This window comes from Sabethes cyaneus, chromosome 3 (genome assembly GCF_943734655.1).
Source record: "Sabethes cyaneus chromosome 3, idSabCyanKW18_F2, whole genome shotgun sequence".
NCBI lineage: Eukaryota > Metazoa > Arthropoda > Insecta > Diptera > Culicidae > Sabethes > Sabethes cyaneus.
In genome coordinates this window covers 59,581,286-59,605,041 of record NC_071355.1, presented here as the reverse complement: position 1 = coordinate 59,605,041, position 23,756 = coordinate 59,581,286, and the positions used below count along the sequence as shown (strand labels likewise).

The 23,756-nt window shown below is 40.5% G+C and overlaps 1 protein-coding gene across 1 annotated transcript in view; it reads left to right on the top strand.

Annotated features, from left to right (window-relative positions):
- Positions 1-23,756, top strand: part of LOC128744512 (adenylyl cyclase 78C) — a 108,644-nt gene that overhangs the window by 42,103 nt on the left and 42,785 nt on the right. The window contains exon 2 of the mRNA XM_053841574.1: positions 14,245-14,594. Coding sequence (XP_053697549.1) covers positions 14,255-14,594 — 340 coding nt within the window. The 5' untranslated portion in view covers positions 14,245-14,254. The remainder of the gene's footprint in view (positions 1-14,244; positions 14,595-23,756) is intronic.

Genomic DNA, 23,756 nt, shown 5'->3' with positions numbered 1-23,756 from the left:
CAATGTTCATCGACAATAACAATAGCTAGAAATGCTGTATCAAACGTTCAATTCCGACAAGACAAGCATTGCAATTGCAGAACAGCGAAAGCATGTTTCTACCCTGGTGCAAACTGCAACAGAAGCAAACATCCCGAAACAGATCAATTTCAACAACATAAATTATCTTTTATAGCCCCATACAATGCGGCTGTCCAGTGGACTGTACATGGTCAGTTTAGAAACGTCACATACTGCCACAGCTATGGCGCGTGTTCGGAAATCGCGATAATTCCTGATTTATATTGCATTCACAAATTACCTCACGGCTTTTAGAGGTCACCCGCCGAATGCTGTACCCACTGTTTATTGAAACTGTTGCGATAATTCGATAACACAACATCCAATCCTGTCTATCATTAATCATATTTCAAGGCAGTGCAAAAAAAAAGAAAGAAATCACTTTAAGAGTGCCTGGTACCATCACGTATTTACCCAAACGTCAGTTGACCAACCATGCGTGAAAAGCTGCTGCTTCTGCACTGGAAACGATGCGCGGCTGAGGATAACGGCGTGTTCGCGTACATGTGCCTCTCAGCTGATGGGAAGTCCTGTTTTTGATGATGATGCGCTATTTCTGAAGCACCTGGACTACGGCGCGAGTAACTATCTATATAAATTATAGTACTTCCAGTGGGGCTAGGGTGCCCTCTTCGGCTCGGTAGGAGCTGAAAAATGATTTACAACCGTTAAATTGCCCAGCCAGTGTTAACGGTCATCCTAACGGAGAACGGGGTAAACCTAGACATCCTCCTGCATATGGCGCCTTGCGTGACGATATGGGTTTCCGTTTTATCGCTCCGGGTAGAACATTTTGCAACGGTCTCCTGGGAAATTTGCGGACTGTGGTAAATGTTGCGGAAGTTACTCCTTGCCGGTTTGTCGGATGGTGAGGATAATGATGACGATGATGATCGCATGACACTTTCGTGCTAGTAGCTAGCAGGAAGGGAGGAAAAAATCATCACGTAACATACTTCGAAGATAAACGGCCCTACGGATGGGGCGAATTTCAAGCAGAAGCGGATTTTTATTCTTTTTGCTCGTATGTTTGCTAGCATGATTGCTAAATGGTGAAATCGCGGTAGAGTGGCAGCAGAGCACCGGCCTGCCAAATTTATAAGCAGTAGGTACCTAATAGTTTTTCTATTTCGCCTTATGCCGGTAGTATAATTAACGACCGCCGGAGCAGATATTGCTTCGCAGCAGTTTCAACGAGCTGGCTATTAAAAATATTTTGCACTTTGGATAATTCGTGCTAGCAACAGTTTTAATTTGCTCTAGCTGGAAACTTTATGTCATCTATGCTGTATAAATTTTGTTGAAAATGCTGAGAAAAAAAATAAATACTTGGCATGTATTAGTTCAGGTTCGGAGAATTTATGGGGCCATATATTATTTGGACACATCCGTTGAGCTAGCCGGCCATCTTTGTTAGGGTTTGCAGTCCAATGTTCGGCAGTTTGCCCGTAAACTTCTGTTAAATAAATCCAATGAAATTTTATGGTGGTATAATGAAGATATTTCGCATACTTTTTTGTAAAAAATTTGGAAACCATTTCAAAATGTTTATTTTTTTCAGTTAAATTTCATAAATATTAAACTTCATTACAGAGATCAACTATTGAACTTGGACGTCGGATTATTAGGAAAATATCCAAATATTCTTTAAATAACATTGAAATTATTTAATTAAATAAGATACTGAGTCACTGAACTTAGCATAATGAGAATTGTCGGTTATTCCCGGCGCCATTCAATTGATTCATTAAGCAATTTCACTGGTTCCGATCAAGCACTGAGTGCAACCATTAATATGTGCAAACAGTCCTAGCTAAGCTAAACTTCTCTCGATTATATAGTTCTCAGATCTGGCAATGTTAATGCATCGCACGATAAAAGTAGATTGCATTTAGCTAGGTAATATCAGCAAAATGTTGCTTACTATGAACAGTTTCTGCGATCATTGTGCAAATCCTGTTAAAATGTATCATAAGACCATCCCAAGGAACAATTTGAAGTTTTATTACGTTCCTTCAGTGGGTTTCATGAGCAATTTTATAAAATCTCATTTCATCTCTAACAAAACTATGAGCTCCACCAGAACTTCTTGATGACCGTTATAAAACTGCTTTCCGACCAAAGGACCCACTCTTCAAATGGTTTTTATAACCTGTTTAAAAATCAGGTTATAAGCTTAAGTTGTCTTATCACACTCTGCAGAATGCAGTAATAACACAGATTATGCTTTTCGCTGCTAGACAGCTTTCCACCATAATTTAATGTTAAGCTTTTCACTACAAAGCTATAAAGCATACAGCTTACTCGGCTTAAAAGCTAAATCACTCCGCCAGTTTTGAAAATACATCCGTGAGCAGAAAAGTCAACGTTTTACTGTCAGATCATCCTAATCTATTTGGTTTATCTCGACCATAATAAAATATCCGATATAATAAATCATAAATTTTCTGCGATTTCCGTAGTTGTGCGGCATATGCGGATTAAATTTTATCGGGCATATTGTTTAAATAGGTGGATAAAATCAACGCGCCAGCGAAATGTTATTATTTTCGAAAACTGCTCGTTTTAAAAAATAAAAATATTCCAACAAAATCATGTCAGTTGCCTCCTGTAACAGAAAAACCGATTGACAATAACTTTTACGGTGACAACTAAAATTTTGGAATTTTTTTCACAAGCTGTCAAAACAGACAAAGATACATGGAGAAGATGTGATCTACCGAAATTAAAGATACATTATCCATTGTTGAAAAAAATTAGTGTACATTTGAAAACGGTTCGTAATCGGCTGTTCGACGAAGCTTTCGTTTGCCGTCGAAACAGGAGCGTTGTACGGCCGTCATGTCAACTTTGCGAATGCCCCTTGTTTCTACCAATCAACTTTTTGCAATTCGTGGTTCTACAGTTATTTTTGTACACCAAGGAACTCAATATCCCGAAGAAATCTTCGATTAGGCGTACTGAGACAGATTTTTCGGGTCGTAGTTTTTGGGTAAAAATGGGATCGATCCATTCGATCCCATTCAGGAACGATTGTGTTTTTTTTTCGACGTAATGCGAAGATGCTCTATCCGGCCAAGAAACGTATTGTCCATCTACATGATATTTTTGTAGAAACGGAATCAATATTTCCTTCAAACATTCGTCTGCTGCATCTTAATTGATAGCCAAACCAGAGGGCTAGTTGTTGAAGAAACGAAAAAGAGAACCATGTCCTTCTGCGTCCATAATTTTGGCAGGTCTTCCACTACCTTGCTTGCGAATAGTTATTGGGCATCTTAGGATATGGTAAATAGTCGAAGCCGCAACATATTTCCTTTTTAAATGTTGTACCGTATACTTTTTGCCGAGATTTTTGTGGCAGTTCGTAGAACTGTACAACGCGCTCTCGAAATGCTTCTTGTTTCGACGTCATTTTAAGCAAAACAAGGCAAGTATAAACAAAACAAAAAAGATTGACAAAAAGAGGTGAGAAAGCGCTAACACCCACATACTCTCAGTTCTCTCTGAGCTTGTTTGTTGTGGAGTATAGAGGCCTCAAAAAAAATCCAAAATTTTAGTTGTCACCCGTTATTTCTGCAACTCACACTTTGATTTAAAGAATTTTCTGGTTGTAAGCTAAAAAAATACTAGAATATGGCAATATGACCTTGCATAAAAAAGATCTCGGTGTTGATTAGAGTTCAATTCTTCATAAAAGCAGCAATAAATCTGATTGGTAAGGATGTTACCGTTTTAATAGCTCTATCTATAAATTTATTGCGGTGTGACAATAAGCCACCGTATTAAGATGAATTTTAATTGGTGCGCCATATTGTATTGCTACGCCACACGTATGGTAAGTTTATAAGAGACGTGATGCATCCGACTAGTCTATCGTGGTAAAATAAGTTTTATTATGTGTTTTGACTCGTATCATCTTGGTGTTTTTTTTCCATGTGTGGACTCATTACTGCGACCAGTATAGTTGATCTATTGTAATATCGCCCGGGTGTTTGCTGTATGACCTGCACTGCATTTCTTTTTGCTATAATCGCTATTGAATGAGCGATATGCTTATTAAATTTTATGCGTGCTTGCGTGTATTGGGGTTTACCCTTCCTTCAAAGCTTAATCTACTTTACCCACTTATTCCTCGCTGCCAGCACTATCCCATATTATAGCCGTCCCTGGCGAGGACTCATTCGTACCTCTGACCAGTACACTTAACTATAGGAGGGACATTTGCACTGTCAAGAGGCTTCAGAGGGTAAATATAGAATTCAGCACGAAGGAAGGGTAAATGGAGGGGCCTGAGAATAAACCCATGCTAAAGTCACTTGACATCGAATGGCTTGATTCTACTAAGATTCGAACCCACGACCACTCGGTTGTCAAAGCAGACTCGGTAACCTTGCGGCTACGGAGCCCCCCCCCATCTTGGTGTTACTTAATACCATAATAAAACCAGAGGCAATGATTGATACCACAATAAAACCTTTATAAAATTCAAGGAAAACCAAGGGGCTTAAGAATTGTTACTTGGGGGTTTCTGTGAGCACTGCTTGTGACTGAACTTCATCAACTTCTACCAGTCACTGCGAAATGATTGATATCTACATTCACCAAGGCGGGCCAAATGTCTCTCGCTTCGTTGAAAATAATTCACCACATATTTCAACGGCAACACCCCGTGTAATCAGATTTATTACTGTCATTATGAAGAACATTAGAGTTCAACACCGAAATCATTTTGTTAGCGAGGCCATATTGCCATATTTGAGTATCATTTTTAGCTCGTAAACAAACTGCTTAAGCTTATAACCTAATTTATCATAACTAAGTATGTAGCAGAAAGAAAATTACTATCGATCGGGTTTCATGTTACAGGAAGCAACTTAAATGATTTTGTTGGAAAATGAGATTGACTAACTGCATATATTTATTTTATTAAAACAACTAGTTTTCAAAAAATGCAAAATTTCGATAACGCGTTGATTTTATCCACCTATTTAAGCAATATGCACGATAAAATTTAATGCGCATATGCTACATAATTACGGAAATTGCTGAAAATTTATTTTCGGATATTTTATTAGGGTGGTTATAAACCAAATCATTCAGAATGACCTGACAGTAAAACTTTTCCTTGTTAACCTGCTCAACCTTGTCTGTGTTTTCAAGCTAACAAAACTGACTGACTGATTTAGTTTTTTTACCGGAGCAAGCTTATACTTTATAGCTTTGTAGTGGAAAGCTTTATTTACTTATGGCGGTAGCTGTCAAGCTACGAAAAGCATGATCGATTTTCTTGCTGATTTCGGCAGAGCGTGATGAGACTACTGAAGCTTATAACCAAATTCTTAAAAAGGTTATAAAAACCTTCTGAAGAGTGGGCCCCTTGGGAGTTTTATAGCGGCCATCAGGAAGTTCTGGTGGAGCTCATAATTTTATAATGAAATTGATCAAGAAAACTAAAAAACTCTAACTTAACTCGATTGCTCGGCATCGTCTCCTCTCCTCTTGATCGCTTTCGGTAGGCTCATCGTGGTCGTCTTTAATAAATGTGGCATCCGTCCTGATTAGGGTGCCAATGGAAATGGGTATTAACGAAACAACCTGTAAAATGTTTATTACTATGAAAAAACATCCTGTGCAAAATTTCAGCTTAATCGGACTTGATTAACTGCTGCCGCAAAGGTGTCAAAGCTTTATGTGTATGCATCGAGATCTGGCGTTATCTTAAAAAAAAATCGTCAAAAATTGACTTTCTGGGACTTAGTCGACCTCGTATTTCAAAACATGGCCCAGAAAGTCGATTTTTGACGAAATTTTTTTTCTCTAGATAACAGCAGATCTCGACGTTTCATGCATTTTTAAGTTATTTAGCATCAAAAAAAAAATTGAAAACGCCTATTTAACGAATTCCCGCTTTAGTGATTTTTCAACCTGCATACAAATAAAACTTTGACACCGTTGCGGCAGCAGTTAATCAAGTCCGACTGAGCTGAAATTTTGCACACGATGATTTTTCATGGTAATGAACATTTTGCAGGGTATTCCGTTTGAAAATTCGACGGTCACTTTTTTCCCATACATTCCATTGCCGCTCTAGTGCTGATGTAGACCTTCCGGGTAGTTTTGTCCAGGAAACGATCCGAATAACGTTTGTCACTGATCCACTTCGACAAAGAGACCTTTAACGTCAGGCTCACCTTCTGATGATGGTTCTAGAGCGCTTTCCATTGTTAACTGTAATGCAAGACTTCCAACTCCGTGTTTACCGGAATTTAACGGAATCGTGCGAAATGTACCTTAGATTTTATGGTAGATCACCATTGAACTACAGTTAAAAGCATGGTAAATTCTACGCGATTTTGTTCGATTTCGGCAAACACGAAATTTCGCATTACCTTCTAGCGATGATCAGGTATTCTAGCGATGAAGTCCTCAATAGTACGCTGCTGTAAATTGAAAATGTGATTAACTCACCACCGTTGACGGATATTCCCATGGACAACGATGAATTGCCGATGCTAATACCCTGATCCTGCTGCCTGCTGAAATCAAAAATATCTTCCCGTCATCACCTGACATGCCGAGTGGTTTACTAAGGTGAAAACAATTCAACTGCAAGATGTGGTGGTCGTCGTGCATCCAAATGATCCTTTCAATAGCTGTCCATTGGAGCGTATAAGCGCCATCAATTCAGGAACAGATTGACGAGCGAGAAGTGTTACTGTAATAGATTGAAATTAAAAGTTCAAAAGTTCAAGTTGCAAGTTTAAAATCACCTTTTAGGGAAAATCATTTTCATCTTATTAGTGAATACGACCTCTGCAGGAATATGTAAGTATTCTCGTCATAAATGTTAACGAATATGGCTCACTCTGGCAACATTCGCAACTTTTCTTGGAATACGTTTGTGATACTGTATTTTTTAGATTTGTCTTACTTGTCTATCTTGTTACACAAAATGAGATTTTCCAAAATTTTTATTTCAGTTAAACTCTTTCTACGACTCATAAATATTCAATTGCTGGGGCCCCATGATTCATGAAATCATTTATGTTGAGCTTTTAGGGTCCAAACTCCGAAAATATTACCAGCTTCAATTCTGAGTATAAGTAGAATTAGTATTTCATCCGCAGTTATTTGACTACTTATAAATATTGAACTGTCGGCTTAATCTCCATACTCACTTTACTTCAGTGGCGACGGTCCGTTATCGATCCTGCGCCGAATGAATTATGGTCCTACAGTACTCAATCCTGGGCTACTTTTCTTCAAACCTCTCGAACATCAGCTGAACGTGCATCATCCTCGATAGCTCACATCTATCAGTGCGATGTCTACTCCGAAGTCTACAGCCTTTTCTTGATTCTCTGCTTAAAAAATTTCGTCGGGCATTCTAGACACGTGACCAGCCCAGCGCAGAATGCCACACTTTTTCATTATAACAGCATATTTGCATTCTTCTTTTAGCGTCCATGATTCATGTCCGTAAAGGGCCACCGAGAGGATTAGTGTTGTCTAGAGCGTCAGTTTTATGCGAATTTGCAAGCTACGGGATCAGTTACTCTTCGACACCAACACCATTTGAATTTCCACGCCATGTACTTCGTTTTGGCGGTGTTAATGGTCCCAATTTCTCAATAAATGACCTAAAGGTTTCTTTCACTGCTCTATTTTTGATTTCGGTGATATCGACGTCATCCGCAAAATCAAAAAGCACGTGAGGTCTCATTTGCTATTCTGACTTATAATTTTTACTCATCCAGCGTCACACGAATCAACGTAACTAGTTCTGTGGGAAAACCACGTCCTAGCGTTAACTGTCACTGCTCAATTCGTTTGACTGAATCGTATGCCGCCTTGAAATCCATACAAATATGATGAGTCTGCAAGTTGTACTCCTGGAACTCGTCAGTTACTAGACGCAGGGTAAATATCTGATCCATCGTGAAGCGACCCTCATGAAAACCAGCTTGATATTCGCCGATGAAGAACTCAGCTAACGGACTCAGTCTAAAACATAGGATAGGGAGAGCACCTTATAGGCAAAATTGAGCAACGTAATGCCTCGATAGTTTTTACTCTCAAGTTTGGCCGTCGCTCAAAATTCTTATCCTGTACCTGCTGATCTTCGTGTTTACTTCTCTATTCAACAGTGTCTGGAAATACTCTTCCACCTGGCTGCTACCGTCGTTTTGTCAGTAAGCAGGTTGCCAGCACTATCAATGCACATCACAGGCAAAATTCTTGCACCTGACCGTTTTGTAGAAACTCCGTGTGTCGTTGCTGACGAACCTCTCCTCTGCACTGGCGAGCACGTGCTGTCGTTTTTAGACGGTGGGTTTTTTTTCCGCAGCTCTACCAGGACGAACCAAAAAGATTCGCGCAGAGTCTCGGGCATTCCCCACATTGGAATCGTGTGAAGAAATTCTACAGAGGATTCGCACAGAATACCTTGCTTATAGAAGCAGGATTCTTATAGGATAATCCAAGAGTTTAATCCCAGGGATAGCTATAACTCGGCACGGGAATCGCCTGCACTATAAACTGTTCTGTTCTGATGTGTAGACGCAGTAAGCTACATACTCATATATATTGAACTATTGACATCCTATCATTTATCACGCAAATCAAATCAAATATTCACGCTGCGGCAGATCCTCCAAAAAATCCATGAATACAGAATTCAACGCACAATTATTTCATTGATTTCAAAGCTGCGTATGGTACCATCGACCGTAAAATCATGGCCATTCTAACCTCGCAGGGGACGTGATGGTCCCTCATGTGGGATGTTCAACATGCCGTTACAGGATGTTATGAAAGGAGCAACACACAGGCACAACCCAAGGAAAAATTTTTGCTTATTAAACGTTTAATTGACAGCTTTTATTCAGCACATGTTGTATAACTGCTTTTCAAGTAGGTCTAAGCACCTCTGTTCATTGCTTATACAGTTGGTTTTGGAGAATTTAAACAGCACAGTGCTGAATATGGGCGTGGAAGATGCGTTTGTATGACTGTTATGCAACGTATAGTAAAACGTTTATTCAGTACGTATAGATATGTTTATTAAACTTCTGCTGATGACACTGAAGCTACGTTTATTCCACAGCAGTTCAACATTTAGACAAGCAAAAACAAAAATAAAATATGCCGGAAGCGCATTTTTATTTTATTTTGTGGGTTTCGTTATTTTCATGGCCATTTTTGTATTCATATATTATAATTTAATAAGGGACTTTAGTAGGAAATCATTGGTTGACTCAAAATTCATCAAGCCTGCCATATACTTTTTTCATTCACCCAGATTCGAACTTACATCCTGTCGATCGAAAGCCGTCAACGAACACATCTGAGATAATCTGACATATGACAGGCGCCGAGTTTTTAGCCGATATAGATTTACCAGCTTAAGTTTGTCAAGCGTGGAACAAAAATGGGTTAAAATACATTTAAGCGCTGAAGAGTAGTGTCTTAAACCATGTTTGGCATCTGCTGTACGAGATTGCTTTAGAAGTATTTATTCCGCACATGTTAAACATTTAATAAACTATATGTACTAAAATAAATTTCGCTTGTACCACCAGCAACATAACACAGTCACAACGCAGAAGACTTTTTTTCTCTTGAATATTGACGACGGTGAGCGGTACTATTGAATGAAACTCACTGGAAATTAGAAATCCGGAATGTTCGGCTAGCGATTGTTCATTTAGTTAGCAGTGATGTGATTATAATTAGCAGCAGCAGTGATTAGTTAACAGCAGGAGTGATTCGTGCTAGTACCGCAGAGGAGGAGTACTTTTGTCACCCCGTCGTTAGCTTACGCAGATAGTCCTGAGCTTATTGCTCCTTTGTCTGTGTGCATCTATTTGTCAGCGGCTCGAATATAAGGGCCCTATTCTGTAAGTCACGTCGAGTGTCACTTTGCTCGACTAGTCGACTTTTGGTATTATGTAAGTCACAGGCGACCCGATTTTGTCGAGTAACTCGACTGAGTCCACCGCCAAAAAGCTAGTGACTAAGCGGTTAGCAAGTGACGCCTGAGCTAGCTTTGTTTTGGTCGTGCATTGAGCCGCTATGCTACCCGTTCTTCTTGCACTCGACACTCGACAGTGACTGAGTCGAGCCGAGTTGCTCGACGTGACTTACAGAATATAGCCCATAGTTTTTTCATCCAAAAAACAAAAAAGAACAGCGGAGCGGATGGTACGAAAAACAGTGGTGTTTTCGCGCACCGGCAGCGGTGCAACGGGCCACGCGATTACGGCGCTACCTGCAGTGGTGGTATCGCCGCTGTGCCACCCAACCATAACAATTCTGGTGACTTTAACCCGACGGAATTAATCTCGCTGAGCAAAACCATTGTGAGTAACTCGCAAAGCGTCAAGCAGAGCTGGTTGTCTTTGGATAAGTTTGAATTTATCAGTACGACGAGGGATAACGACACGTCGAGGGAAAAGATACACACCGTACAGACAACAACACATAAAAGGATTGCCACGACCAGCAAAGATTTGCGGCGGCTAAAAGTGGTTATACAAATGTTTTCTATCCTTAATGTATCAAAAAAATAAAGTGTACCTAATTTAGAGTATGAATTATAAAGTGTAAAGTATAAAGTGTCATTCATGTTATTGGTGTTATTGGCTGCCATCAAGCACCTTCCATTCCGCACCTGCTGTTGGTGGTGCTACTGATACGTTTGTACGACGATTATTCGACACATATTCCACAATTCCTCTTAGAAACGCAGCTGATGCGTTTGGGCAACTTTCATTCCACACTTATTCCACTTTTAATCCACACTTTCTCGCAGCAATGCTGTGCAACATTTATTCCACTGTTATTCCACACTTGCTCTCAGCAATTTATCAGCTACATTCTACAATATTTATTCCACTGTTATTCCACTTTTATTCTGCACTTGCGCTCAGCAATGCTGCTGATACGTTTGCGCAACGCTCATTCCACACTTATTCCACTATTATTCCACTATTATTCCACACTTGATCTCCGTAATGCTGCTGATACGCTTGCGCAATGCTCATTCCACTCTTATTCCACTTTTACTCCACAACTGCTCTTGACTGACACGTTTGCACAACGTCTATTCGACATGCATTTTCATGGTAGCTTTTAAACGACCAGTATTCCACAGCTGCTCTTAGCCGTACTACTGATACGTTTGCATAACGTTTATTCGACTCTTATTCCGCACTTATAGAACAACGTAGAGATGTTGATTAGAAGCTAGAAAAAATATAGGATATGACGTTTAAACAACAGACAATTCAGCAAATTCGCTTATTCAGCACAGAATGCTTCCACACAACTCTTATTCCACACCTGCTTGTCTAGGTGCTGCCGTTTTGTTCCTTGGGAATCTTCAGCAAATCTAATTAATTCGTCTGCTTTCCCAATGAAATGAACATTGTCGATAGAACAGCATCTGTGGTGGTGGCTGAACAAACTAAAACTCAAAGTAGCGAAGATTGGGTTGAAGAAAAATGCGTCCAAACTAAAGTACCGTGAACCGCTAATATGACGCACACGCTAAAAGTGGGTAACTCGGTCCTAATAACGACTGAGTTTGTTTTGTTTCGAGCATCGAGCCGCTATGCTGCCCGTTCTCCCGATACTCGACATTCGACAGTGCCTGAGTCGAGTCGAGTTGCACGTCATGACTTACAAAATAGAGCCCATATTCATTCGATTTACTGTCCTTGTAACGCTGATGTCTTTTGAGTAAATGTCGTTTTTTGTGTTAATTTATTATCATGAGAATATTGCAAACTGGGGCCCCTAATCTCAAAGGCCTGGTGGGCCCTTTGGCTCCCAGTCCGCCCCTGGATACAAAAGAAAGGACAAAGGGTTTTATGTGAGATAAAATATTAATAAGGAAGCTTCAGTCGATTATTGTTTGTTTGTTTGTGTTTAAATTTCGAAATCATTTTTGTACACAATGCAAGAAGTGTTATACCAAATTTCTGTAAAAGCTTTGTTTTAAATTTTATTCCATAAGTAGAGGCGAATCAGACGTACATTGAAATAAAGAATCTTAATCTATTTAATTCGCTATCCAGCTTTTTGCGAGCCATAATGGCGGACGTGTTCGCAATATTTGAACAGCATTTTTGACATTTCCTAAATACATCGCACGTTTTCTTTCCGCACGTTCACGGTAAAACTAAAAGAACGTACGGAAAGAAAACGTGCGATGTATTTAGGAAATGTCCAAAATGCTGTTCAAATATTACGAGCACTGTCCGCCGTAAAAAGCTGGATAAGGTGGCTCGTAAAAAGCTGGATAAGGTTCGTAGCGTTGTAGTGTAACAGATTACATAACAGATAAATATCCCTTTATGTTTTAGATAAATTTTAATCTAAACTCATCAGTGCTGTTATTTTCCGCATATGTCTATTCTCATTATATTACATTTGAAATATCCGAACAGAGTACAAAAGCACAATTATAATATTATGTTGAGATTCTGTTGGATATTTGTGTTTGCGCAGCATCTTTCATTTAGCTAAAAATTGATCAAATCTTTCGTGTAATGAATAATTTGATTTGCATGTGTATAGACAGCTGACGGATAGCATCCAGCTTGAAACCAAAAATGACGATACATAACGAAAATAAAATATCCAGTAGGTATGGCGGCAATGACCGAAATGTCTTGCAGCATATGAGTGAAGCATTCGGACTGTTTTGAACCGAAAGATGGAATACACCGTAATTGACGTTGAGCTATCTTTTCATCAATATGGATTTCAATCAATATACTCCATTGGGGGCCAGCGTCTGGCGACAAAAGCAGAACGAACTTGTGATTCTAGTTTTTTTCCAATGAGGGATAGAGCATCAGCGCAAAAAGTTGTGAAACAACGCAAACATATTTACTTGCTCTGAAATGGTTTTGATATGTTTCAAGTAAATAACTCTGAAGCCAGCTTCAACGATAATAGGTAATAGGATACCTACTATTATTTTTAAAATCATTTTCCCGCAGTCTTTTCCGCTACGCGGCATAATTACTTCCGTCTTGGTTTGACGCAAACCTGAAAACTCATTTGCTTTGATCTCGCCAAAAGTCCGAACCAGCAGCGGCCGGTGGTCCGGAATGGAAATGCCAACTGTTTCCATTCCGTTAAGCTCTTTCAGTAAATACATACCGACTAGTAGCGCAACGTTCTATCTGTTTTAGCCAGCTTGGCTAAGAGTGCACCAGTTAGAATACGTCTTTGGTGATTCCACGACGGGGGCATTGCAAAATTGTTTGCGCGCTTGTTATTCACTGAATATACGCGGTTCAACTTGGACCATTGCTTAGGCTTTCTGACAAAGTTTCTCATGTGCAATATAGTGGAAAATAATGAGGCATTATTGGATTTGGATTCCTCAAAGTACATCTTTTTTGCACTTGTTCTTTGGTTTCCTCTATGCTTATGATTCGTAGTACTCGATTTAAACTATGAAAACTTTTATTTCAATTAAAAAAAACATGTTTCGTCTATTTCTACTTTCTTAGTCGTTCCGGGTATTTGGCATCATCAATATCCGTAACGCTACAGATGTCTTTGACCAAATAGATGCTCCGTTTTCATTCAGCTCATATTTGTACTAAAATAACTAATCCGTTTCAATCCAGGCCCATTGATTTTAACCACTCGAGTATGAGAAAACAAAAAGTAGCTGAAGCTATTAGGACACATGGCTAGAGCTGTCGGCGCCGTCCGGGAGATCGGCCTATTATAGGCTTGATGGTTCACTGGATAATATCGTCTCTTGATAAATCAATTACTGGCATTCTCTTGACTTAACATTTGAACCAAACGAAAGGTGCTTTCTTCACGCGATCGTAAAGTAAACATACAAAACGATGTAGTACCACTGCGGCGTTAGCAGAGCTTGACCATTCAACCGCTAATTGATTACTTTATTCCACTTAAACGGATGCTCCCATCCCGGCTGTCTGATTTCGTTACAGTATGGATCGGATGAAGTGGAAACGGCTGGAGTCGGCACGTTCCTTGCCGTGCCTCCTGAAAGTGAAACTCAATTGTTTCACGATGTAGGTCAGACAGTCCAACCGAAGATTCTGACAGGCAAACATAATTTCCAACAATAGGAATTTCTCACCAACATTCGATATCTGTTTCTCGTCCTTTTTCTCCCCACAGATTGCTAACGATGGAGCTGCTGGTTTCGCAGAAGCACAGCAACGGTTCCTCGCCCCATCTGGTTAGCTCCCGCCGGCTCAGCAGTGGAATCGTAAATCCGGCAGCCACCTTGGATCTCGATGACAGTAGCAGTATTATCAGCGATATCTCGAAAATTCCTCGCGTCCCCGGCGACGGAGCCCAGGCAGAGGATGTGGACTCACACGTCGGCTCTGCGAGCACGGTGGAAGCCCGTGGAAAGCTCGAACGGCTGCCTGAGTTGTCTCTGCAACAGCAGAATCCACCCCAACTAAGCAACGGAGATTTGCGGCTTACTTCGACCGGTTGCGAAAATGACTGCAGTGGGAAGGGTGAGTCTTTGCAGATTTTTTTCTCCTTTGTGGATGAAAGGCTCTTGCTTAAACCTTTGTTTATTATGCAGAACAAGACATATAAATTTTTTTGATATACATAGAATCTAAATAGCTTCGTCTTTAGTATAGTTGTATTATAATACACCGTGATGATGTTTCTATGTGCACACAAAACACGTCGATACATCCGTCATGTCGACGGGGTAGGGTCGACACATTGCATTCTACTTCGCGAGCTATCGTATGGAAAGTGAGATAAGAATGATAACACGTTACTCATTATTTTCATTCAACGGCCACCGCGGTAGTGGATGCTTATATCTAACTAGTACACGAGTTCGCAGCCGCTTTGTGGTGGTTGTGTTTCGCGCATGTTGCTGCCATCCGGTTTGTCTTTAATCCACCTCCTCAAGTGCTCCAGTGATATACGATGAATCGGTTCATTAGGCCGTTTCACGGCCGTTAAGTATTCTCACAAAAAGATTTATTCGAAGTGGGACAGAAAAATTTAAAGGCGATCTTGATAAAAATGTAGATTTTTTCGAATTAAAGTGTTATTCTACCTTACAATACCGCTCTGAAACCACCGACATGAAGAAACCAATAAATTAGTATTTTTTTGAAACGATGATTCTACAATTGATGAAGGGACGGTAAAGGAAAGTAATAAAGAAGGATTTTGTTTTTTCGGGAATGAAGGGGAAGGGTGGAAAGGAAGGGGGGGGGGGGGTAATAGGTAGCTATGCTTAACAAGTTGTCGTTGTGACTCCTATCTTTTGTCCAATGTTGGAAGGTGCATGGGTCGAACCCATTCATTCCCGAAAAAACAAAATCCTTCTTCATTACTTTCCCTTACCGTCCCTTCATCAATTGTAGAATCATCGTTTCAAAAAAATATTAATATATGCCTGACCGCATTTCAAGGTCATGACTAAAGTCACGAGTTTGGTCAACAATAAATTAGTATTGCGAAGGGAAAAATAGACCCAACTTCCAGCTTGAATGCGGTGTTGAATCTGGTTACTTGTATTATTGTCGACGGTGACCTTCTTCTTTTTCTAGACTCTTTTCTGTACTCGATTCTGGGCTACTCGTTGCTAATTCTTTGAGCGTCTCCTCGCGCAAGTCGGCTTCTAGCATGTTGAGTTGTATTCTCTATTCCTCTATTGCTGGTGCCAGTAGGGTTTTTGAAGAGAACGGATTTCACTACACACACAGTCGTTCGGCATCCTTGCGACGTGGCTGGTCCACCGTATTCTTCCAACTTTCGTCAAAAATACTATGGGAATCTCTCCAAGTAGTGCCTGCAGCTCGTGGTTTATACGCCTTCCGGCATACGCCACTCTCCGCTTCCCGTTTGTACTCCACCAAAACTAGTCCGCAACACCTTTCGTTCAAATACCGCAAGTGCGCTATGTCTTCCGTAAGCAAAGTTACTGTCTCAAAAGTCCGTAGAGGGTTATCGGTCTAATTAGCGTATTGTACATCGTCAGCTTTGTATGGCGGCGAATATTCCTTGATTGAAGCGTCGTGCGGAAAGCTTGGATGCGCCGCTGGATCTCCTTACTCGTATTATTGTCGACGGTGACCAAAGATACATATATGAAATCAAATAAATGAACTCATCCACCATTTCCAGTGCATCGCGTTCAATAGTCATTGTCCGTGAGAGACGAAAGTTACTTTCTCTGGAGCCACTTCCTACCATATATTTGGTTTTCGAAGCATTAATTTGTAACCCAATCCTCAAGCCCCTCATTACCCTTCCTTCATGCTGACTAGTCTGGCGTAGATTACCTCCGACGTTCGAAGGTTTATAGGTTTATGATGTGAAGATCGTCGGCGAAGGCTAGGAGTTCCTCTTGTTTCGATGCCTAGTCTTCGGATCACTCCTTCAATCGTGATAGCTGTCATATAGCTGTTCGCGTTCGACTGTATCGTATGCTGCTTTAAAAACTTCGGAAATATGATTTGTGGGACATACGACGTTGAACTGCCGACATTTCTAGTGGATTTATCGAAGTGTGGAAATGTTGTCCGTAGTAGCAAGGGCCTCTATAAAGCCCGCCTGATACTGCCCTAAAAAATCTGTTACTATTTGGTACAGACGACCTAACAAGATCTGGGAGTGGCGGCGTTGATCAATATAATACCACCGTAATAACAACAATCGAGTCGATCAGCTTTCTTAAAGGTGTGAAAAACCACACCTTGCATTCACTCCCCTGGTGATTTCTTACTTACTTACTTACTTTACTTAAGTGGCTTGTCGTCCTAAGACAAAGCCTGTTGAACAAGGTTTTTCCAGTTAACTCGGTTGTGGGCTACCGCTCTCTAATTCCTCGGACACCGACTACGCTTCGCCATATCTCGCTTCACCTGATCAGACCTAGTCTAATCTTGCTCGCTATGCTCTTAGTCACCTTGTTCCTACTGGATTTGAGGCAAATACGATCTTAGCGTGGTAGTGGTCCGGCATTCTTGTAACATGCCCTGCCCATCGTATCCGTCCAGCTTCGGCCATCTTTTGGATACTGGGTTCGCAAAAGAGCTGTACGAGGTAATGGTTCATCCTCCGCCTCCATACTCCGTTCTCCTGTACACCGCCGAAGATCGTTCTTAGTACTCGTCTTTCGAAAACTCTGAGCACTCACAGGTCCTCCTTGAGCATTGTCCATGTTTCATGCCCGTAGAGAATACCGTTCTAATTAGCGTCTTGTACAGGGTGCACTTTGTACGGGCCTTAGTCTGCTCGACGCAATTGTCGTCGATCATTATACTGCTGCCCAAGTGGCGTCGGTTAGCTGGCCAGCATGTACTTTGTTTTAGACGTATTTACCTTTAACCCAGTCTTTTCTGCTTCGCGCTTTAGTCTGGTTCTGCCGATAATATGCATATCATCGGCAAAGCAGACGAATTGACTGGTTTTATCAAAGATCGTGCCCCGTGTGTTGATATCCGCTCGGTACAGCACTGTGCACCATTCTTAGTAGTTTGAATCAGTTTGATGGGTTTCCTGGTCCATAATTTCCCATAGCCCTTTCCGGTTAATGGTATCATATGCGGCTTTGAAGTCGACAAAAAAAAAATGGTGCATGAGAGCTCTGTATTCGCGGCCCTTTTGAAGGATCTGCCGCAGTGTAAATATTTGATCCATTATAGACTGGCCTTCGACGAAACCGGCTTGATAAGTTCCCACGAATCTGTTCGCAATTGGTGATAGTCGGCGAAAAATGATTTGGGACAGCACTTTGTAGACGGCATTGAGAACGGTGATCGCTCGATAGTTCTCATAGGCCAACTTGACGCCTTTTTTGTAGATCAGGCAGATAACCCCATTTTTCCACTTCTCCAGTAGCTGTTCCATATTCCAAAGTCTAACAATTAGCCGGTGCATACAAACGGCCAGCTTTTCTGCTCCCATTATAAGCTTCGATCCGATGCCATCTGTGCCAACTGATTGATGGCCTCCTTAACTTCGTCTATCTTTCGGGCTAACATCTCTTCCCCATTTATTGCACCGTCGAATTTGCTTTCCCCGCCGCCATGGTTCTCCGCCTGGGCGCCATTCAGGTGTTCATTAAAGTGCTGCTTCCACCTATCGGTCACCTCACGATCGTCCATCAGAATACTACCATTCTTATCCCGACACATTTTGGCTAGCGGCACAAAGCCTTTGCGGGATCCGTTCAGTTGCTGGTAGAATTTTTGCGTTTCCTGAGAATGATGCAGTCGCTCGTATTTTCCTGCATATTCCTGCTCTTCCAGGTAGCGTTTTCTCCCAGAGGATTTGGTTTCGCTGCATCTTCTTGTGTTTATGTCTTTCCATGTTCTGACGTGTGGCACTGCGTTTCTTGGCCGCTCGCGCAGCGTTCTCCTCATCCATCAGCCTGCTACCGCCAAACAAATCGTTCCGCTGATTCCGTACCACATCCCCGATGGAGCTCCCCGCTATACTGCTGAAGGTTATTTTGATGGTGTTCCAACAGTCCTCGAGAGGTCTAGCTCGTCCAGCTCGTGGTGATTCACCCTCAACCCAAATCCTTGAAATCATCAAGTAAAGTATCGTTGTCAGTGGTTCCACACTTTTTTTGTTTTACGGGAGTTTTACGGGAATCGGTCCTTTCCGGTGGCTCGCTATGAGCATCTTAACCGATCGCGCTTTACTTCGCACTCGTTTGTGATAAAGTTTCGCTCATCATTCCTGCACATATCAGGCTTCTCATAAAACTCATAAAACTTGTGTCATTAGCCCGGAATAGTGGTTGTAGCGCTTTACGAACTTTGGCCTCTTAGCGCTTTTTCTGCTCAGGATCATGCACAGCTCATTTCGCGCTTGTCGATACTAGATCAAATTCTTTCTAGTCGCTTAGCACGTTCTTTTTTCCTCTACATTGCTTGGCTCCACGAACGAAGGTAGGCGCAACTTGCGGGTTGTCAAATTGCCAAATATTTAAATTGGTAATTTTGAACGCACATGTACTGCTACTAGGTAATGATCCATGTCGATATCCGCACCCCATAGGGAGCGTATGTTGGTGATATTCGAGAAAACCCGGTCATTTGGATTAATGTTCGTTGGTTCGGTGATCTCCAGGTCGATTTGTGGATATCTCTGTATAGCTTCTCTGCCAGCTTAGGGGGTTCATATCTTCGATGACAATCTTGACGTCCCCCCAGCTAGCGTTTTCATATGTATAAAAAAGGTAAAAATCAGCATTACGTACAGATAAACATGCTAAATAAATCGTATTTCATGCGCAAAATTGGCATATTCGTACTATTTTGGAGGCGATATACGTGATTACGAATAATTTTGAGCGTAACGACTATATAAGTATTTATATACGATAATATCCGATTAAGCGCGAGTCGCTCCGTACTACTCTACGAGTTTGTGCTGAAAATCGTATGTATGTCAGTCATTATCATTATATACGGCAGAAAATCAACTTAATCCCACTTTATCCAGCTTTAGTTACGATTTCGAGTTTGTTAGGAGATATTTACGATAGTTTTCGTACATTGATATAGAAACTGGTGCTAGCTGGGCCATCCATGGCACAACACTTTTTCGATACCTACGGTTAGTAGATTATTGGAAAATCATTGCAGAAAACGTCAACTAAGCGCTGGAACTCGAAACAGTCGGAAGTATCTCTGACAACTTTAAATCGTTTAACATTGTCTGCAAAAGCTTGTAGCAATCATCTGGAAGCAAGAGTGCTATGCCGTTGATAAAAAGCATAAATAGCAGTGGTCCTAAATTGCTGCCCTATGGAATGCCGGAGAGATTCGAGAAACACTCAGATTGAACCTTACCCAACTTCACGTAGAGCATTCGATCCAACAGATAGGATCGAAATCATCATACAAGGCTGGAGCCGACACAAAGCTTGTCCAGTTTAGCCAGTAATATAATATGGTCAACACGGTTAAATGTAGCTTTTAGTTCTGTATAGACAGCATCAAGCTCATTTTGCTGTGAAGTGCACAAGGTTTGTAGCAGTGGAACGTTTAGGATAAAACCCATGCTGATCCAATGAGACGTAGTGCCCACAGCTAGCGAAGAGGGAATCATGTATGATTATTTAAAATACTTTTGACCATGCACAAAGAGATGTGATGCCTCTGTAGTTTTTCACATTTGTTTTTCACCCTTTTTATGCAATACAAACATAACTGAAAGCTTCGAAAATGTAGAAAATTAGCTCTGTTGAAGTGTCAAATTAAACAGCAGCGCATTTTTTCAAAGTACATGATGGAATTCCATCGGGTCCAGGGGCAAACGAACATTTGAGTTAGACTGAAATCCAAGACGTCCCCAGGAGTATTGCATAATGCTATGTTGATTTGTGCAATTGTAGCAACGGAATCACGGAAATTGTGCTGAAAATGTTGGGAGCATTTTTCTAGCATCGTGCTGCCATGACTATCTCCCAAGAACATATATTTAGGCAACCCATCCTTTTTCCTTTTGTCTGACCAGAACATTTTCGGAATGTTCCAAACGAATGACCAGAACATTTTTGGATTTGACCTGATATTATTTTGCATTCGAATGTTACACGGTTTGTCTAAATATCGGTTGAAGGATTTGCGATGTAGGTTGCTAGTTAGCACCTTAGCACGATTAAAATTCTGTTTCAGTGAAGCATTTCGCAATTCGGAATTGCAATTCTTTTCATTGAACACCATTTGCACAGTAGAGACGTCATATCGCTCTTTGGCATTTGTTTTGTAACGGTAGAATGCCAAATTCGGTAAAAACATCGTGTTTAGACGTTTTTTCAGACACTCGTTGACCTAAATTTGCCTAATAATAGTGAAATTAAATTGTGTAAAAAGTTTTCTGTTCTTTAATAAGTTAATTTTCTGGTTGTACTAAAATTGTCGTTTCCCTCACAGGTACAGATACACATAGCATGCAAAACCCGATATTTCTTAGCGAACGTCAACATCTTCATATGCTTGAAAATATCTACCCTCTTCCCTTTTTGGTTGCCATATAAAATCGTCGTATAGAATATCGTCGCGATTTGGAGTCACAACCTATTTCAAAGTCAACATTCCTGCTCGTTTTTCTAGCTCGATGTACGGTTATAGACAACCCGGTCACAATGTGATAGCTCCCATACAAATCAAGCGTACCTAAAACTGCTGGTTCATGGTTCACGACAGATGTTTGAATGCGGCGTAAAAATCAAAGAAAGAATTTATCTCTTTTTTGGCAAACAATCCCTTGTGCATATAAGAACTGAATTGGTTTATTATTTCAATAAAGCATTTTACGAACTGACAACATTATGTCAAGTACCAAAACATTTACGTGGTTATTACAATAGCAGCATAACTGGTTCTCCTGTCATAATAAAATGCTCTGTTTGGTTCTGTCATGTAACAGAGTGTTTTTTTATACAACTGCAACAATCTCTATTGCTTGGATCTACTCTTGAATTTTGCTTAACTTGTTCTGTTAACGACAAAATCGATCCAGCAATCATGAAATAGCATTTCATTTTAAATTGCGCAACGGATAACTTTCAACAAAACACGAAATATTTAAATACATTAGAGCAGACAACTCGTACACAAGAGTGACAATTTTGTAATAAATACCGCTTTTTATCTAGTAAACAAATCAATCAAGCAACCCACCAAGGATTCAAACAGTTTGCCGAAAACATGAAACAATGCTGAATTTGTCGATATGTACTTTTCGAATCGTTGTCCAGACAGCTTTTAGCGTTCACATTTAACGTAACAAAAGTGAACATTTTCTTTGGAAATCGAAGGTGCGTCAATTTTGACCGGCACGTAAAAACGATCGTCGCGACATTTTTGACACTGGCGGGTGTTATGGGAAACTGTTAATAACTGTCACTTTGTAACGGGGTTGGTTATAGACAAGGGGTTTCCAACAGCAATGATTACTACGCACCTTCGAAAAAAGTTACTTTTGATTACTTTACTGATTACCTCTGATTACCAGTAATCAATCTCTTGTGATTACTATAAATTAATCATGAATACCAATGATTACTTAAGATTATCATTGATTACTCTTCTGATTACCATTGATTACCTAATTAATTCGTAAATGATTACAAAAGTAATCTCTGATTACTACGCACTTACACGCCTTACTGGAAACCCCTAGGTTATAGACGACACTCTCAGCTTGTTCACGAGATCTTAGATAGCGAGGTTAAGGTTTAGAATAAAACGTCCCGGCGGTTTTCGCGTTTACCCCGATCCAAACGATTTTTTGTACATTTTTGGTACAGAAGATAGTTAATCTTCATTTTACAGAAAAGTGCAAAAGGAAATACAGGGAATCCCTGTCAGGGATACCTCGATATAAGACAATTTATAATTTCAAAAAGTTGTTTTATATCGAAATTGTCTTATATCGAAACATGATTTTTTCACAAAAATTTAGCATTAGCAGTCACCAATTTTGCTCTGTGTTGTGTGTTTTTTGAACTTTAATATTGTTTGAGCTATTAGTTGTTTACAATTTTTGGGATAATTTCGAAATAATGAACAAATTTATGGCGCCGCTTTTGGAATGGAAAATGTGCTGTGGTTAGGGTTGCCAAGTGGCCGGTTTTTGGCCGGCCCGGCCGGTTTTTCACCTGCAAAGCCGGTGGCCGATCAATCCTGTAAAACGGCCGGTTTTCCGACATAAGAAGCCAGATTGGTACTTTTTTCCTGATTTGTTAAATTTTCTGATAAATTTATTAGCAATCCTGATCAGTGGATCATTGAATATAGCCAGTTTTGTAGTGACAATACTTTGCTTCTGGCGGTAATATACATTAAATTGTCCACCAGCACCAGAAGCAACTAGTTGTCTTCTAGTATTTTTAATAGTCCATGCAATGTTCATTGTGGTTTCGATTCCACGACTACCTAAATAATAATAATTACCGCACATTACACATTCCAGGCAAATCCTCTAGTAATATGCTGCCACAACCCCCCCGCAATTTTTGAAGGTAGGACCGACCGGCCGGTTTTTGAAATTTTCGGACTTGGCAACCCTAGCTGTGGTGTCGTTATCAACTATGTCAAAGGGATTTGTCTTATATCGAGGCAAAAATTGTCTTATATCGAGGTTGTTTTATAACGAGGTTGTCTTATATCGAGGCATCCCTGTAGTAGAATTTATCTAAGCTCAACTATTGTATCCCTAATTTAGCGAGTACTTTTAATTTAATTGATGTTGTTATGATTTTTCACAGGCACTATATTTAAAAACTACTCATTTAATTGAACTATAATGAGTAAAGAGTTTAATACTCATAATTAAGTAGATTCACATGAGAATCACCTGTTCAACTCAGGGGGGGTCTATGTACTTACAGTAATCGTGCCATTCGATTACTCGTCGGCTCGGCCAGCGAATTTTTTGAACCATTCTATCTCCCGTGGAAACACGCGATCTGCGGTAGATGGATGGATGCGTTTCAAAGCTATATTTAACCCTCATCAGGTCACTGCTGTGGAAGCTAGGCGAATTCGCCGGGAAAGAAAATCGCTCGAGACAATGGGAAATTTATCGATTATTTAATTGAGCGAATGTGTGCGCTTGGGCCTGTTCCCGGGGTGCATGTGTGCGAACATGTTTGCGATGGATTTTTTTCTAATAAAGGA